The sequence below is a fragment of the Engraulis encrasicolus genome, chromosome 23 (assembly GCF_034702125.1).
Source record: "Engraulis encrasicolus isolate BLACKSEA-1 chromosome 23, IST_EnEncr_1.0, whole genome shotgun sequence".
Taxonomy (NCBI): domain Eukaryota; kingdom Metazoa; phylum Chordata; class Actinopteri; order Clupeiformes; family Engraulidae; genus Engraulis; species Engraulis encrasicolus.
In genome coordinates this window covers 40317627-40336674 of record NC_085879.1, presented here as the reverse complement: position 1 = coordinate 40336674, position 19048 = coordinate 40317627, and the positions used below count along the sequence as shown (strand labels likewise).

The following is a 19048-nucleotide window of genomic DNA, read 5'->3' as shown; positions in this document are numbered from 1 at the left end:
TGAAAGGGCGCGCTTTAACAGGCGTAGCCAGGAGGCAGGCGAAACCGCTGAAGCCTTCATCGCGGCAGTTTATAAACTGTCTGAGCACTGCCAATATGGCCCTCTGCAAGACGAAATGATCAGAGACAGATTAGTCGTTGGCATAAAACACAACGGACTTTTCCGAAAAGTTACAACGGGACAATGAATTAACGTTTGGAAAAGGCAATCACAGCAATTCGCCAACACGAAGAAATTAAAAAAGCAGCAGCCAGTGGTGCGGGAGGCTATGGCTAGCGAACAAAGAGAGGCGAATGTGGACTTGCTGAAATTTAAGAAAAAGACATTCAGAGACAATCCAGACAGGGAAAATGTCCTATGGAAAGGGACAAAAGGACTTTCAAAAAGGACAGAAAAGCTGTGGGCGGTGTGGAAAAGGGCCGCCACACTCCCTGAACAACTGCGCTGCACGAGATGCTGAGTGCAGGAAATGTAGGAAGAGGGGGCATTTTGCAGCCGTTTGCAAGTCGGGCAGAGTCGGTGCAGTGCTGGAGGCAGAGGAAGAGGGGACACTTTTCCTGGGTGCAGTGTCCACAGGGAGGAAACCTGCATGGACGAAAACACTGAAAGTGAATGGACAGGCACTTACCTTCAAGCTGGATACAGGTGCGGACGCAACCGTCATCCCAAGCGCTGCCTACTCCGAGAGACTGCATGGCCCACTCACCAAAGCATCCATACCAACTGTGTGGACCCAGCAACGAACCACTTCAGGTCAGAGGTCAGTTTAATGCAGTAATGACATACAAAGACAGGACAACAGTACAGCCTGTCTATGTGGTGCAAAAGCTAGCAACACCACTGCTGGGTCTGCCAGCCATTTCAGACCTGAAATTGATTCATGTAGTGGACAGTGTAGTTGAGTCTGAGAATGACATGAAGAAACAGTACTCCGAGGTCTTCACAGGACTGGGCTGCCTCACAGAGAGTACAAAAATCAAATTAAAGGACAACGTTAAGCCCTTTGCACTGTCGCTACCACGTCGTGTACCTCTGCCACTGCACGACAAGGTCAAGGAGGAGCTCCAGAGAATGGAGAAAATGGGTGTGATCGTGCCCATAGAGGAGCCTACAGATTGGTGTGCGGGCATGGTCGTGGCTCCGAAGCCCAACGGGAAAATCAGGATCTGCTCCGACATGACTCGCCTGAACGAGTACATCTGCAGAGAGAGACACATCCTGCCAGCTGTCGACGAGACCCTGGCCAAGCTGGCTGGGGCCACGGTGTTTTCGAAGCTGGATGCTACAGCTGGATTCTGGCAGGTACCCCTACATCCACAATCAGTCCCACTCACTACATTCATCACGCCATTCGGGCGATACTGCTACAAGAGACTGCCATTCGGCATATCGTCAGCACCTGAGCACTTCCAAAAACGGCTGACACAGATGCTGACAGGGCTAGAAGGGACTGTATGCCATGCTGATGACATCCTGGTCTTCGGGTCAACTCGAGAGCAACATGACCAGAGGCTGCACAGGGTGTTGGGGGCGGCTCCAGGAACAGGGGCTGACACTGAACAGTGAAAAGTGCCAGTTCGCCGTCAGCGAGGTGGCGTTCCTGGGCCACATCGTCGGCGAGAGGGGCATACAAGCAGATCCAGCAAAGATAAAAGCCATCACAGAGATGCCCACCCCCAAGGATGCTGCGGACGTCAAAAGGTTTGTGGGCATGGTCAACTACGTGGGCAAGTTCTCCCCACGTATAGCACAGCTCACTCAGCCACTTAGAGACCTGCTCAAATCCGACACAGACTGGGTGTGGGGCAGTGCACAGCAGAGAGCATTCGACGAGCTGCGTAGGGAACTCAGCTCGCCAACAATCCTGGCCCAGTACAGTCTGCACCGAGAGACTATAGTAGCAGCAGATGCTCATCCTTTGGGCTAGGGGAGTATTATCACAGAAGCAGCAGTCTGGAGAGTGGAGGCCAGTAGCCTTCATATCTCGCAGCATGACAGACACGGAGCGTAGATACGCCCAGATAGAGAAGGAAGCGCTGGCGCTGACCTGGGCGTAGCGAGCGTTTTCAGTCTTACCTGATAGGGAAGGACTTTTTAATACAGACTGATCACAAACCTCTGATTTCCCTGCTGGGCAGTAGGGCATTGGATGACCTACCACCCCGCATCCTGAGATTCAGGCTGCGGCTGCTTCGCTTCACATACACGATCGAGCACGTGCCTGGAAAGAAGCTGGTCACAGCGGACGCGCTCTCCAGGGCACCCATCCAAGCGCCGCCTACGCCAGAGGACAAGCAGCTGGAGGAGGATGTGTGTGTCTCCATCAACACCATCATGGAGCACCTGCCAGCATCAGAGCAGAGGTTAGTGCAGATCAGAGCGGCACAATATGCAGATGATGTGTGTAAAAGACTCAAATGTATGGTGCAAACAGGTTGGCCCCGGAACAAAAAGGCACTTCCACCACAACTGCAGCTGTACTGGCAGTACCAACAGGACCTGCTGGTGGCAGACGGACTGCTGATGAAAGGCGAAAGACTCGTCATCCCAGCCACACTGCAGGAGGAAATGCTGGCCAAGATCCATGAGGGTCACCAAGGTATGACAAAGTGTGTGCCAGAGCGCAGCACTCAGTGTGGTGGCCAGGTCTGTCCAAACAGATCAAGGAGAGGGTGGGAAACTGTGAAACGTGCGCACAGGAGGCCCACAATGCACCAGAGCCACTGCTGACAACTCAGCTGCCAGAGAGGCCATGGCAGCGTGTGGCAGTGGATCTTTTTCAGTGGGAAAATGCAATGTATCTCCTGTGCATAGACTACTACTCACGCTACATAGAAGTGGCAAATCTAACCTCCACCACCACAGCTCACGTGACAAGCAAGCTGAAGGCGATCTTTGGCCGTCACGGTGTCCCAGAGACCGTTGTCAGTGACAACGGCCCCCAATTTTCTGCAGCGGAGTTTGCAGCCTTCGCCAGAGACTACGACTTCGTACACACAACCAGCAGTCCCCGCTACCCTCAAAGTAACGGAGAGGCTGAGAGGGCGGTGAGGACGGTGAAATCGCTTCTGAAGAAGGGAGAAGATCCCCACAAGGCGCTCATGGCCTACAGGGCCACTCCGTTGGCGCACGGCTCGTCCCCGGCCAGTGCTGATGGGCCGCAACATCAGGACGCCCTTGCCGGTCAGCGAGGGGAAACTTCAACCGGCGTGGCCTGACCTGCAGGCCTTCAGAAAGAAAGACCAGGAGGTAAAAGAGCAACAGGCCTCCTGGTACAACAAAAGACACAACACAAAGGCAAGACCAGCACTCAGGCCAGGACAAAAGGTCTGGGTGAAGAACTCAAAAGAGACAGGTACGGTGAGTGGTCCAGCTCAGACACCCAGGTCATTCAACATTGACCTGCCCTCAGGCACCCTGAGGAGAACCCGATCTCATATCAGGGTCGTTCCACAACCAGAGACAAGAGTGGGCCGGACCATCCGACCACCAAACAGACTGAACCTGTAAAACAAAAGCTGTGGTTTGGAACACAGGGCATAATAAACCCTGCACAGCTTGGGGAACCGGGCAGTCTACCCCGACCCCTAGGTAAACAAACTGATTTAAATGAACAGTTCATGAAAAAAAAAAAAGAAAAGATGAAAAGTTCATGGAAAAGTAAATGATTTGTGTGATAATTTACAAAAGGGGGGAGATGTAATGTTGGAATGATATTCAATGTAAATGATTTGAGGATAAGTAACTAAAGGGGGGAGATGTAACGTGAGCGTTGAATAGGTTCTGTGTGTTCCTCATCAGATACCATAGGTTAAGGACCCCACAGGAAGTGGGTGTGGTTCTGTATGTATATACGTTATGATCTATGTGATCAAGGTCATTAATTAAATGGTTGACTGTCTCCAGTGTCTCGTGTCCTCAGTCCGGTTATAGCTAAGCTAATATAATAGTACTTAGAAAGTACGTATTAGTACAACACACACACACACACACACACACACACACACACAGCAGTCTCCATAAAAGGGAAAAACGAGTCCAGATAAGTGTGCAGGTGCCAGTCAGTCCAGTTTTTCCACCTTTGGTCACCAATGACGATCTCTTTCTGTGTATCCTCCTGTGTCGTGTTGAATAGCTGGATGGCCCCGCATGGGGACAAAAGACCTCCGTAGTCTGGAAAGGAGAGGCTGGAGCTCACTGCAGCTTAGTTTTCAAGACTTTATTTCGTGCACACACCCGACCAACGTTTCGGTGTTGTTACACCTTCTTCAGAGTCGAAAAGAAGGTGTAGCGTTGGTAATCGTTGGTCGGATGTGTGCACAAAATAAAGTCTTGAAAACTAAGCTGCAGTGTGCTCCAGCCTCTCCTTTCCAGTGATGTTTGTCCCACTGTGATGCACCTGCAAGCTGAGTGAGGGAATAGAGTCCCAATTCTACCTCCGTAGTCTGTCTGCCTTGCAAGGGATGCCACAGAGTCTGTAGCTGAACAGGCTCCTCTGGCTGGCAAAGACTGGGTGTAGGCCCTGTAGGGGGTGACTGTCATTGTCCAGTCTGCTCAGGCACATCATTGTATTTGGCCGACGTGTTTGTCCTGTGTGACGTCGTACAGTGGAATAAGCAGTCCCTGTGGAGAATGATGGGTTCACATGCCTTCCTTGGTTCTCTCATGGAAGAGGCTGTCAGACAGGAGGGGACACATCACTCACTCTGTCATGCTCTTGACCTGCCAGGGAGTTGGGCTAGGTATTGCCTCCACAGAGGCGATTCTAGGGTCAGGTGGGGCCCCAAGCGAAAATGCAAAAGAATGAACATTTGAACCAAAATCACCACTACTGTAGTACAGTATGGGCTGTTATTCACTATCAAGGGGCTTTGGGCCCCCAAGCGGCTGCCTGCCTTGCCTAGTGGCAAGATGCGCCTCTGTGCATCCTTATAATTTGGATTTGCAACATGGGTGCCTGGTTTGTGTATTATTGTGTAGATGCAACATTTTTAGAGGATAGGCGAAGTTACGAGTCAATTGGTGTTTAATCTGTGCTAAGCCACAGATGGACAAAAGGGTACTTTCCCCTCCAATGTGATACATCAAATCACTATTTTACTCCCACATTTCAGAAATCCAGAGCAAATCAAGTTCAATGTTTTAGAGAATAGGCCTAAAGCACAAAGCACTTAGGAGCTTTGGATTTGCTAACAAGCGTAACAAATGATAGGCCTTATTTATTTTCCATCTTATGAGATTTTTCCCCCTCTTCCACTAGACGATTTTTTAAAGACGATTTTTGTCAACATTTTGTACATTTTCTTTTTTTTCCCCAAGTGGGAGACGAACAGATGCGACTTTTATATTGAAATTCGAATGGATCCACTCCAAAACCGGAAGTTCTCGAAACCTTCACCCCATGCGTTGCACAAAGTTCATCTGTGGTCAAGCTGTACAGACGAGACGCAATCACAATGTAACACGTCCAGTTTATGATTTGTAACAAATTGCGCATTTGGGATAGCTACAGTTGCCAGACCCGCGCTGTTTGCATCCTTGCTGTAAAGATGTATCGAAACGCGCGTTCTGCTTTCACCTTGTGCATGGGGATACCCTGTCGGTGAGTGAGTAGTAGGCAAAGAGTGAAACTGTGCCGCTTGACGCTTTCCCACAAAGTTTAAACGTTTCAGTTTGGGTTGTCTCTCCAGATGGAACATGTGTGTGGATGGAGTTTTGTCTGGCGCGCCCCTCAACGAAATGTGACCCGCCCCAAATTAATTAAAAACACCACAGCTTGTAGCCACTTGTGCAGTATTTCTGTAAATGTTGAAGTTGCATCCACGACCAGATATTGCTGCTGGAGTCATGATGGGTAACGTTCTGTAAAAGTAACATCACCGTGACTATTGTTAAACCTGTTTCAGGGATTTACTGACTATTGTGTCAATTCACAATGACTAAGCACTGGCTTTCAGCATCATTCATTGGAATGTCCCTCCCATTCGAGTACTCTAAACAACCACCTCCGGTCCTGTTGGCTTCCTGGTTATGGCCATAATCGTACAGTTTACTCGATTACAAGAGTCACTTTTTAAACGGCGACGATCCTTTTCGCTCTCTTGCAGACTTCTCAGTCGGACTATGGCTTCATCTGACACAGTCACCCGGTTCGATTTTCTGGTCATAGGCGGTGGATCTGGGGGTCTGGCTGGTGCCCGCAGAGCCGCGGAATTGGGGGCTTCTGCCGCCGTGATCGAAAGCCACAAACTTGGAGGTACCTGCGTGAGTAGCCTTATCCTGGTTACAAAAATGTAGTCTTTGAGAAACCTAACATGTAATAACATTTTGAACAGAAATTCGTATTTTATAGGTCTGTGTACAGACCGTAGTTGCCCCCATAAATACCACATGTAGTTCAATGGACACATTACGAAACCTCGAGATGCGCTCTTTTTGTGACATGTTTTGTGCGCAATGTTTTGGTTCACCAGAGTAAAAGCAGTGGGCACCAATCCAACCCCCGTGTCGGCTATTCCATAGTCTACTTAGCCTGCATGGTTGTTTTAGAAATCAGATGTTTACGTTGTATGTAAACTTCGTCATCTATTTAAAAGTGTTAACTTTTCACCCCTAAGTGGTTAGAGCGCACAGTTGTTCCGGATATTTTGGGGCTGCTACACGACTCGACTATTCATTAGTTATCTAGGAAGGCAACATATCCCAACAGGCACCACTCACTGAATGACATACATGTTTAATACTTTGACATGAATGAATGGAAAATGCACAGTATTACCCCCATTTTCATGTATTTATATGCTCCTCACCCCCCACCCATTCAGGTCAACGTTGGCTGCGTCCCCAAGAAGGTAGTTGTGTGTCCCTTTATTTTCAACTCTCAACATTTGTTACATAGACTGACATATGAGAGTCAGTACTTCATAGAATACACTTACTCTTGGCCTCTTTTAAGACACCTTATCTTCACTCCTTGCTATGTTCCTAGGTTATGTGGAATGCAGCCGTACATGCAGAGATTGCCCATGATCGTGCAGACTATGGCTACCTAGGAGGAAGCTCTCAGTTCAGCTGGCAGTAAGTAAGCTGACACCACTGGGGACAACAGAGCTGCTCTCGCTTCAGCCATGTTTGGACAGGTTGATGTGTGTGTGTGTGTGTGTGTGTGTGTGTGTGTGTGTGTGTGTGTGTGTGTGTGTGTGTGTGTGTGTGTGTGTGTGTGTGTGTGTGTGTGTGTGTGTGTGTGTTTGTGTGTGGATTAGAGAGAGAGTAGAGATGACTTTGCATAATTAGGAGGGACCTTTTCTTCTCTTTGTGCAGTTACATTTTCTCTTTTTTTTCGTGAAGTTTCAGGTTTTGCCATGCTTGTCTATTTCGCAATCCATTGTGGGTCTTTTGAATGTTTTTTTTGTCCTTCCACACCCACAACGTGTGAGTCAAGGTGATGTGGTGTGATAACTAAGAAAGAGGTGTGGCCCAAGGTTGCTTGCAATCCATCATTAACTTCCTGTAGCTGACCGTTACCACACCGCTGAAGACAGTGGTGGGGGTGTTGTTGCAATGCCACTGAAGTGAGAAGTGGAATTGACATGTGACATCTTTGTGTGTGTCCACAGCACTCTCAAAACCAAGAGGGACGCTTACATTGCCCGACTGAATCAGATCTATCTGGGAAATCTCAACAAGGCAAGACACAACTTTGTATTCTTCTTGTATTAGTTCAAGTGTTTCCCGTTCACAAACACATTCTTTTGCAGGAACAGTTCCACTCTTTCTATCTTATTTCAGGCATTCCTATTTTTAGTCTTAAATTTTGTATTTAAACGAACATGAAGGGGGAGTCTAACATCCAGTCATGTGCCATCTTGAGCTATTTTACATTAACAGTTACTTCCATAGTTCCATTTTTTCCCTCTCTGTGACATTATAAACTCAAAACCATGCGTAATGTAACATCTTGGCCCTGAAGGGCATCACTCCTCAGATTTGTCCTTAGTTTATTCGCCCACAAAGAAAAATTCAAAAAATGCTGTCCTTCGCATCCTTCATTCATTTTTGGGTTAGGTGGGATTCAGCACCCAGTTAAAGCTGTGTGAATCATTAGGCCACAGTGTGAGCGCGTCACCACCACTTTTTAAACTTCTTGACCCTGGCAAGTTTAGAGAAGTAAGGGAACATCTTTTGCATTAGACCTTTTAGACACCTGGACCACAATTGTTGAAATTGCATACTGATGGTGACACATGTGTTGTATCCTGTAACACTTTATTTTAGGGATACATCTATTAGCACTAATACATACAATGTTCCTGTATAATTAACTTGTAAGGCATGTACTAAGCAAAATCAAACATTTGTTAGGCATGTATTCGCAAATGTCTTGTTCATGCACAATAAGGGATTTATTACCAATTTAACCTTAGTAAGGACCTAGTAGGCCTTAGCATTTGCTTAGTACATGCCTTGCAAGTTACTTATGCAGGCATTAACATTGTATGTATTAGTGGTACTAGACGTATCCCTAAAATAAAGCGTTACCTTGTATCCTTCTCCAGGCCAATATACTGTCCATCGAGGGACAAGCGTGCTTCACAGATGATGCCGAGCCCACAGTATTGGTGGCAGGGAAGAAGTACACAGCGAAGCACATCCTCATCGCCACTGGAGGGCGCCCCTCTGTCCTCACCGATGATGAAATACCAGGTAAGGTGGCCAGTAGGTCTCTCAGAAATGACCTGTTGAAATTGGCATGTTTTGGCACAGTCTTGTCTGAACGTCAACACCGTATTCATATGGGGTGTGGTGATGTTTTAACGAGATACCGTAGCCCTAAAACAGGGGTTGGGGAACTTTACTAAAGTCCTCCTAGGGCCATACTATCAACACAAACCAGTATTAGCCCCCTGCACTTTAGGACTATATTGAAGGGGGGCACCTTTACAACATACCCCACCTTTACTAGGTCCCCTGAAAATGTAACATTGAATTGTATTACTTTCTAAGATTTCTTTACAAAACATTTCATATTTAATCGGAAACCGCATAACATTTAAATTGTGTCAGGGGGCGGATAAGATGGCCTCAAGGGCCATAAACTGCCCTCGAGACTTAGGTTCCTGAGTGCATCATTGAGTCCACGGTGGTTGTTTATTTCCAGGATTCATGCTGCTCATTCACAAATGTCACCTTTTTCATGAATACTTTCATGAGCACTACCATCAAATTGTAAGTATCCATTATGACTGGGAAAATTACACTTCATTCATTAAAAGAAGATGGATCTCCTCCATGTACGCCATTTCCAGTAGTAGATATTTTTAACCGCAAAACATACTGTACTTTGGCCATACTAGTAAATATTATTTTATTTCTTAGTAAATATTCATTAAACTATCAAATTTGGTCATAGGCAGCACAGTTGCAAGGAGCAGCATAGTTGCAATGCCTAATCTGGCCACAATCCTACATACTGCCCCTTAATGCACACTGTTCCACCTGTTGAATGCTTGTCTAAAATGTTAATACAGCATTACTACTAATATCACTACATTGCTATGATTACAGATGGTATTTACAAAAACATTGCAACTAGGTCATTTCTTGCTACATTCCTCTGCCTACGACAGATTTCTGATAGGAGTTGTATCTGAGCTAGGCATTTCAAATAGGCCCGTTCCAAAGTGTACTCCTCTTACACTAGTAAAAGACCAGGATGCAACAATGTGCGGCAAACTCTGCCAAGACACTCAAACAATCTAATGAGAAGATCTTTTTTTCCTGATTCTTTTCATAGGTGCAAATCTTGGCATTACCAGCGATGGATTCTTTGAACTTGAGTCTCTTCCAAAGTAAGTCAGAGTGCCAGGTTTTGGAAAAGATTTTGTTTCGAGACGCATGTTTCTGAGAACACAGTTCTTTGTTCTGCCTCCGTCTCACTTCTCTCTCTCTCCTGGTTTCCCATTTCCCTATAGACGCTGTGTCATCGTGGGGGCCGGCTACATCGCCGTGGAGATGGCTGGTATCCTCTCCACTCTGGGCTCAAAAACCTCAATTATCATCCGGCAAGGCGAGGTGAGCACCATCTTGTCTTGTTTCATTTCCCTGATTTTGGTTTTCCTCATCGAAGCTCAGTGGGATTCTCATGGCTCAATAAAAAGTTTGTGTAATGATTTTTTTTCTCTTTCTTTCCTACAGGTACTAAGGAACTTTGATTCCCTAATAAGTTCAAACTGCACCAAAGAGCTGGAGAAGTCTGGAGTTGAACTGTGGAGGAACACGCAGGTGAGTACATATTAACCCATTATCCATTCATCTGTAGACCCCATGAGCCTTGAGCCTTGACCCTTGTGTCATGGCCAATGTTTATTATGTTTTCACCATGCATGTGTGTGTGACCTCATTTGCTTGGTGAGGGGTTAACAACTCGGCAATGCATTCGTGAATTATTTTGACAGTATCGTCGTGTATGCAACATGGCTCAAGGTGATTCAGTTTTGCTGATGGTTTCAGCTAGCTGGCTTGGCAGAGGTCTTTGGGCTACAAATTCCCTTATTCACTTTTGCCTTACCGTGGCTCTAACCGGGCGAATACACAGGCCGCGACGAGATTCAAGCGACAGAGAATCGCTTCTGTGGGGTACACGTTCCCTTATTCAGTTTGGCCCTACCGTGGCTCTAATGTTATGGCACTGAACAGTTATGCCGACGACCCAGGTTCGATTCCGGCCCAGGTCCTTTGCCATATCTTCCTCATCTCTCTCTCTCTCTCTCTCTCTCTCTCTCTCTCTCTCTCTCTCTCTCTCTCTCTCTCTCTCTCTCTCTCTCCCCACTCGTTTCCAGTCCAATCTCGCACTTTCCTATCACAAATTAACTAATAAAATACCTTTTTTTTTTAAAGCTCCCTTATTCATTTTGAGTCTCTGATGTGCTGTAGGTGAAGTCGGTGAAGAAAACGCCAAACGGTCTGGAGGTCACTCTGACCACCTGTGACCCCGAGACCAAGGAGGAGACGATCGGGACCATTGATGACGTCGACTGCCTACTCTGGGCCATCGGCAGAGAGCCCAACATATCCGGCCTGAACCTCGGCCAAATTGTGAGAGGATTTTCTTTCATTTTTAAAATTTTATAGACATCACAAACAAACAAAACCCCACACATCGTGCTACTGACACATCAGACTTCTGAACATACACAAGAAATGGACCCCACAGACTCAGACTGTGAGGGTTTATTTACCTCATTAGATAGTAGTAGTACAGTTGAATAACTAGGCAGAGTTCAAAACGCCTCAAACTCAGCTTCACAGGTGAATAGGTGATATCAGTTGAATTCACCAGTGTGAGTGTGTATTCCCCAGTGGTGTAACAATTTCTAATATGATGTACTGCTGTTGTAATTACAACTCTGAAAATTATAATACTCTGGTATGTGTTTTGACTGCAGTGAATTGACTTCCATGTATTGTGTGCGTAACAGGGAGTGAAGACGGACAAGAGGGGTCACATTGTGGTGGATGAGTTCCAGAACACCACTCGTCCAGGTGTCTATGCCGTCGGAGATGTGTGTGGCAAGGCCCTCCTAACTCCCGGTAATTATTATGCTTCATTTCCTGGTTCTGATGAGAGAAATTGTACAAACATTGGGCTTCCATTTTCACATGTTTAGGTAGATTATTCCTTAAAGGCTGAATGTGTTATAATGTAGTTGTTGTCAGTGTCAGTAAGTGAGCAGGGGGTTAAAGGCTCAGAACTCATCATGAAAGACCATTAGACTTTAAGACTTGATGTCCATAGATTAATATTAAATTTGGAATATTGATTTGGTTATGTGGAACAACCAAAAAAAAAGAATTCGAAGCACACTGTGTCTTTCAGAGTCAGCGTCACTTGAGTAAATGTGTATATACCAATTGACTAAAATTCAGTAGCTGAAGTGGAAGTGCTGTTGTGGAAGTATGGCATTGGGTAATGAAGGATGCCACATTATACCAATATATGACCCAACAAAGAAACAGGAAGTAAAGAAATCATGGGGCCATTTTTATTGGTGGACCCCCTATACTAAAACGACATCAAAGTTTTATTTTCCATTTTTTTTTATTCTCTCTGATGACGCTTAGTAGATTTTATTCTACATGACATAAATTTCATTCTGTGCCATTTTAACTACAGCGAGAGTAGCCCAAAATTTCAGTGTTCATGGAGGGATTGCAATGTGAGTTCAGAAGTGCTTTTCATCATGTTAGACACCCTGTTGATAAACCACTGGAAAGCTTTTGCTTGAAGAAACGGATACTATACTATCTGTATAGTCATAGTATTTTTTTTTAGAAATGTTATGTCAGTCGGTGTATTCATCTCCTGTCTTCCTTTGTGTGTAGTTGCTATTGCTGCTGGCAGAAAGCTTGCCCATCGCCTCTTTGAGAACAAGCCCGAGTCCAGAGTGGACTACAGCAACATCCCCACCGTGGTCTTTGCCCACCCGCCCATTGGCACCGTGGGACTCACAGAGGGTGAGTGTTTTTTAACCAGTTCAGTCAATTTCAATATGCTGTTGTATTGCTCACGCTACCCTTGACTTGTCAGTACCCGGTGATGCCACATTTTTCGGCTAAGCCCTTTCGGAGATATGAGCTATTCTAAATGGGGGCAGCGTTTGTTTACATTTAAAAAAAAATTAACATAGGCCTACTGAATGAAAGAGGTTCCCCTCCCCTGCCCTAAACCTTAATTTCATTGTGGTCGCTTTGGTGTTTTTTTTTCTTTTCTTTTATCATTACTTTTGCCTGTGGCATGTTCAATTGGCTCAATGGCTTTGCTCAGTTTATATTGACACTGAATTTTGAAATCCTGTGAAATCCATAAACCAATATAATATCTGACTGATTTGATGCGGGTAAATAACATGTGTACTTCACTGTTTTGGCAAGCTAAGATTGTATATGCACTACAAGAAAATGATATATGGACATGCACCCTAATGATGGCTAATGATACTGGCTTAAACGCTGGTTCAACACTTACAACACTTCTCCGGAGTCTACAGTAATATGCAATGGCTGGAAACAGTCTAGACAAGGCTAGACAGTCTTGACCAAGTGAAATTGGGTTACACAGTTATACAAATACAGGCTGTATGGTTATGCTCTACTGCCTGCTCTGACTTACCAAACCGGAATACAGTGTCTGTGGTCTCTGACTCAACTGCACTTTGGATAGCCAATGAATGGGCTAGTTGTGTGAATGAACACCTACCTTCATATGTTAGTGAATAAGGTCTCCTTTGAAATGCTACAAAGCAAACATAGGCCTACCCATGTCTGACAACTATATGTTCACTCCACTGCACATACTTTCAAGGAAAAAGATTACGCAAGAAATTAGACGAGATAAATTAAATTATGTTTATGCAAAGTCTTCAAAATAATCAGACACACCAGTGGTCTGTAGATTGCAGACACTAATAGACTAGTTAATGGGCGGTCTTGGAGAATGTTAACTTGAAGTTAAATGGTGTGTCTGTTTTTGCAAAACTTCTTTTAATTGCCCTTGCTTCAGAAAGTGTTTTGTGCCTTTTATGATTGCCCTGCTACGACTTTATAGGAGACCTCCTTCTGTGGTATAATTTGTTCCAAATTACCCAACGGTATACCACTGGACCTGTAAACAAGAAACTAATTATTCTTTTTTTGTCAAGTTTACTGTGCTGGGTTTTACGGGCCTAGGGTGTACTCAGATCAATGAAGTTAATAACACAACTAACCCTGAGTAAATCATTAGCTTGACCTTAACCACACCCATTCAGCTGTGAAGTGTCCTTTCAGGTCAACCCTCTTAGCTCGCTGAAATGCAGCAACCTAGACATATTGAAGCGACAAATTGGTGTTTTAATAACATCACTACATTACAAGCATATATGATTTTTTTTTTTAATCTGTAAATTCAATTCAAAGTTTTGTTTTTAAACAGAAGCCTAAATATCATAGAAATGTGACCTGTTAATAGATGTGCGTATAAACATCACTAAAGTCTTAGTTTTTTGAATGTCAGATTTACTAATAGATGATGGATGAATATGATAAGAGATTTCATTACCATCTTGTCTAATAGTAGTCTGGATAGAAAGATGGTGCTCTGTTGTCTTCTTGCTGCTTGTTACTCATAGCATTACATGCATGGTCAATCAAACATGTTAATGGTGGAGAACGGAGGTAATTGCAGGGTTTCACGTGACCTCACAGGGCTACTTTTACAGCGTATGAAATCAGACGATGGGCAACCTGAGCGAAACACGGCTGTCCTGCCGTCTGTGCTGCCGTGGAGCCAAGTTTGTACATAAAATTGGAAAGGCGTGTTCCAACAAAGCACTACCTGTTGTTTGCCCATTCGTGTGCAATGTAGAATGTGTTATTGTTGGAGGATTCAGATGCAGGTTTCAGATTTTGGAGAAGTAGAAAAAAAACGAAAGGCACTCATATTTCTGCATGACTTATTATTTGGGCCAGTCGAAGCGGGTTTAAAAGCAAACAAGAATGATGCGTATGTTCCTCTGGAGATGACACCTTTGACATACAGGGGTTGGACAAAATAACTGAGACACTTGTCATTTTCGTGTCATTTAGTTCCTCTTGCATCCACAGTTAATTCTGTTGGAAGTGGTTCATCCTTCTTGGTTGTATGCAGACATTACCTTGGATACTGTGGCTCTTGATGCATCACAAAGACTTGCTGTCTCGGTCAAAAATGCAACAGTTACACACGTACCAAGAGTTTCTCCTTTTAGAACTCTGACATGTCACCCGTAATGTTGTGTGCATGGCAAAGTTTTGAGCAAAACTGCTCTCGCCCTGCTAATTGAACCTTCACACTTTACTTTACTGGTGCAATGTGCCATTAATGAAGATTTGCTAATAGGCTGGTCCTGAAACTTCACACACTTTTGTACAACCCCTGTATATATTTTGTTCATTTCTCATGTTCTGTGTTACAGAGGAGGCCACCAAAAGCTGGGGGAAGGACAATCTGAAAATATACCAAACGTCCTTCACGCCCATGTACCACGCCATCACCAGCCGCAAGTCCCTGTGTGTCATGAAGCTGATCTGCGCAGGAGCGCAGGAGAGGGTACGGCCGTTTGCCACACCTCGCTGACCCAACATCTAGGCCAGTCCAGACTTGACTGTTGGGGAATATCAGTCACTGTGTGTCCCATTGTTTGCTGACAGCTACTTTACATTTGGTCACCCAATCCTTCCGCTTCGGCATGTGGGATGGGCATCTGAAGAATCACTGGCTTTGCCAGACGTTAACCTCATACTGGTGTAATAAACAGCTAAGGGTGCCTATGACAGGACGCAGACTATTGAACTACACATTTTTAATGTAGTACTAATGCCTTTTTTTATTTTTTTTACACTATATTACAGTTTTACTAACTGTATGAATTAATTAAGTTCTCAATAGCTTTGTGTTGTGTCATTAATGTTTCGATTTCACTCTGCCTTTCTCTATCTCTCTCTCTCCGTCTCTCTCTTTCTCTCTCTCTCTCTCTCTCTCTCTCTCTCTCTCTCTCTCTCTCTCTCTCCGTCTCTCTCTCTCTCTCTCCCTCCCTCTCCCTCCACCAGGTGGTAGGTCTCCACATGCAGGGTCTGGGTTGCGATGAGATGCTGCAGGGGTTCGCTGTGGCCATCAAGATGGGCGCTACCAAAGCCGACTTTGACAACACCATAGCCATCCACCCGACATCCTCCGAGGAGTTTGTCACCATGCGCTAACCTCGCCTCCCACTCTTCTCTCTGCCAAGCCCTGTGTGACGAAGGGGAGTTCAGTTGCCCCGCCTGGCTTCGAACCTTGGTCTCCGGGGTACCAAAATATGGCTACTTTCCTCCCCACTAGGTGGGGCAACTCTACTCCCCTTCACTACACCCTGCTTGCATCACTAAACAGGGGTCTGTTTCTCGACAACGTTGTTGCTATCTACGTTAGCAACTTTGTTGGTTGCAATGCAATTACCCATTGGCAAACAACGAAGTTGGTAAGCGGTTAACAACAACGCTTTCGAGAAATGGGGCGCAGACTAGGTGAAGGTGGATATTTATACGTGCACTTTTTTAATGCTACAAGGTGACCATAAGACACCGCGGTAAACTTGAGTTTTGTGTTGTGCCTTCTGTACGAGCAGCGAGAGACATCTAGATGGACCAAAGGAATGAAGTACCTGTGTAGGCCCAGGGGGTGGAGAGGAGTATTCCATGTTGAGTAATCCAATAGCAAACACAGACAACCAGAGAAGCCAACTCAGAACACATCATAAATTGGTAACACTTTAGTTTAAGGTTCACATATTAGAGATTTACAAAGGCAGAGATGTCTGTATAAAGTGACGTATAAGACAGGTGTTAAGCAAACTAACTAAATCATTTGTGAGGCGTGTATTCACATATACGGTAATACATATGATATAATGGTTATAAAGACCTAGTAGGCCCTTAACACACGTCTTATTAGTCTCTTATAAAGACAGCAGAATAGATAGGCTTGTGTTAGTGGCTAAAACGTGAACCCTATTCTAAAGTCTCACCATATATCTTCTTGCAGTACAGTCGTAATCCTTTATTTTCCCAGTAAAACAAAATCACAGAGCTCTCCCATCACAGACCTTTTCCGCTTTCTTCAAATGAAAATTCTCAAGGCTAACCTACTTGACGGAATACTGCCCCCCTGAGCATGTTTTACCCATTTGAAACATGACATACTCCATTGTTTATTTTTTTTATCAGGTGGTTTGCTGAGGCGGTGATGTGTCAAGTGGTTGCACAGAGCAAAATGTAAAGTTTTTCCTTATCCTGGTGTTAATATATTTAACTACAGAGCTTCTCTATTACACATTTACAAGCAAGGCCCTGTTTCAGCTCGGTCACCATTTCAGTGATGTATTGTAAAATATTCTTTTTAATAAACAGCTGTGCACTGTTGATGTCTCTTGTATTAAATATTGTAAAAACTACATACAAAAAATAAAGCAGAATTCAGTTTTCAATTCAGTGGTGTTGTAAGTTTATTTTTTTGGTGCCTTAAGTTGGAATTTTGAAGCCAGTTTTGAAGGAGGATCTACCTCCCACACATCACCAAAGTAAAAGTTAGCAAATTTGTCCCAAATGGTTGTCTGTTCTGTTTGCCGTCAGGGGAAATGAAATTAACAATAAAGCTCATTCTCTGACTGTACACCAGCTTCCACAACTGTAAACTGGAGCCAGAATGTGTTTTGGTTCAGTCCAGTCCAGGACTACAGCAGTGTAGGCTACTGGAAAATGTAGTTGTGATGGGTGGACATTTTTGATTGGCTACGGGTTTAAAAAAATAAACGCAGAGCCATGGTATGTGGTAACTTTCATGGTAATACTGCGCGTCCCAGAGCTTTGTGCAAGGCCTGAACGGCGTGAGGGTGTAGCCTACCTGTGACACGTGGAGGAAGGACATAAGCATGAGAGACGGACGGCATCCATGTTGTCAAATGTTGCATGAATTGATGGGAATAAGAGAAAATCTAAGAAAGCCTTGGGAAGATGATGGTGAGAGGCTTGATGCTATCTCAAATGCGGTGTAGCATTTATCGCACAGTCAGAGGTAGGTCAAGTGTCACGGTCAGGTATTGTGCGTACCAGCCTGAATAAGGTGTCATTTTGTATATTTAATATTGTGGTATATATTTCATATTGGTGTCGTATTTTATATTTGTGTAAATGCGTGTCAAGACTGAAAAATACTTCAGTGTCGTTAACAGCGGCAGGAAACACCAGGCCCTAGTCGGGGCACTTCGGAGGTCATAACTTAATCTGTGGAGCAATGCAAAGTAGGCTGCACAATGCATGGTAATCATTCGACGCAGACATAACGGCATATTTAAATTATTTGTGTTTTATTTATGAAACCATGTAGGAACATCTATGTTTACGTCAGCTCCATATCCTATCGAACTGATTTTTGCACCCATTGACGCACTTATGTTCAGTGTTTTCGTTTCCGAAAAATGCAATTGGTCAACTGCTTTAAAATGTTTCATTGCATCACTGTTTTGCAGTTCGTCTGTAGATAATACGGTTTCCTTGTCAGAAACTGTGCATTCACTCCACCAAGACTGCACAACTGCAGCTTTTTCTGCAGTTCAACGTTTGCCCTAGTTCTAGTGTGCGATAAGGACTTTCATCGCAAGAGTGCGCTAAAGAATTGCATTACGCAAACGGCTCTGGCATTACGCACAGTTGGTATGTGATGATATTTCCATGGTTCTTCTGCTAGTAGTTTCAGTTAATTCAGATAAAGTCTGATGTGGAATTTGGAGACAAGTAATAGTTTTTTTTTAATGACTAAACTTTAAATTAAACTTGTCTAGAAATGGTGAAATTGCCTGTGTAAAATGCAGATTCACACACGGCGAATAAAAATAAACCTCTCGGCATTAATTGCACAGTACTACAATGGGGCCATTAGACGACAGCAAATGTAAGCATTTCTATGGTAGTTAAAGCTATAAGGGAGGCTATGTCTAGTTAATCTATGGAGTTAGCCTATAGCCTACTGTCAGCACCACCGTTCGTATTTTGTTGACATTACAAGGTCAACACGTTGATTATATTATTTTCTAATAAACAATCAATGGGCCTACCTCTTTAAAATCCCAATAACAGATTAGACAGAGATATTACTCAAAATATTCATGTCACAATTATAGGGAGAACTATTGTCTACCATAATATTTCTTCTGTCGTCACGACTCCCATATGGTCTAGCGGTTAGGATTCCTGGTTTTCACCCAGGCGGCCCGGGTTCGACTCCCGGTATGGGAAGTAAATGTTTTCCCCAAATCTACGAGATACATTGTGGTCTCTGTCTGTTGTCAATGGAAGAAGTATATCATTTTACAATATATGTTCGAAGATGTTCGAACACGTTTTCCTACTAGTCTGGGTAGGCCTATCACGTGCGTTCCGAAACTTTGGCACTTGGTAACGATATTTCTTGGGCTTGACATTCAAAAAGTCTTGAATT

The 19048-nt window shown here is 44.4% G+C and overlaps 1 protein-coding gene and 1 non-coding gene across 2 annotated transcripts; both read left to right on the top strand.

Moving 5' to 3' along the window:
• Positions 1–5411: 5411 nt before the first annotated feature.
• On the top strand, positions 5412–17043 carry gsr (glutathione reductase). The gene is made up of 14 exons (XM_063189333.1): positions 5412–5602; positions 6108–6264; positions 6825–6851; positions 6989–7077; positions 7617–7686; positions 8556–8703; positions 9794–9848; positions 9972–10071; positions 10195–10281; positions 10933–11094; positions 11478–11589; positions 12382–12513; positions 14991–15124; positions 15625–17043. Exons 1-14 carry the CDS (start codon positions 5475–5477, stop codon positions 15772–15774), a joined length of 1551 nt encoding a protein of 516 aa, XP_063045403.1. The 5' UTR covers positions 5412–5474; the 3' UTR covers positions 15775–17043.
• Positions 17044–18774: 1731 nt separating this feature from the next.
• On the top strand, positions 18775–18846 carry trnae-uuc (transfer RNA glutamic acid (anticodon UUC)). The gene has a single exon. It is a non-coding gene; the product is annotated as a tRNA-Glu (tRNA).
• Positions 18847–19048: the final 202 nt, after the last annotated feature.

What these genes read in the sequence shown, in the direction of transcription:
- gsr (XM_063189333.1), top strand. Translation starts at nt 5,475, where the DNA reads ATGATTTGTAACAAATTGCGCATTTGGGATAGCTACAGTTGCCAGACC. An exon ending in CACCGATGATGAAATACCAG is followed by an intron (nt 8,704 to 9,793) that starts GTAAGGTGGCCA and finishes TTCTTTTCATAG; the next exon opens with GTGCAAATCTTGGCATTACC. An exon ending in CACCGTGGGACTCACAGAGG is followed by an intron (nt 12,514 to 14,990) that starts GTGAGTGTTTTT and finishes TCTGTGTTACAG; the next exon opens with AGGAGGCCACCAAAAGCTGG.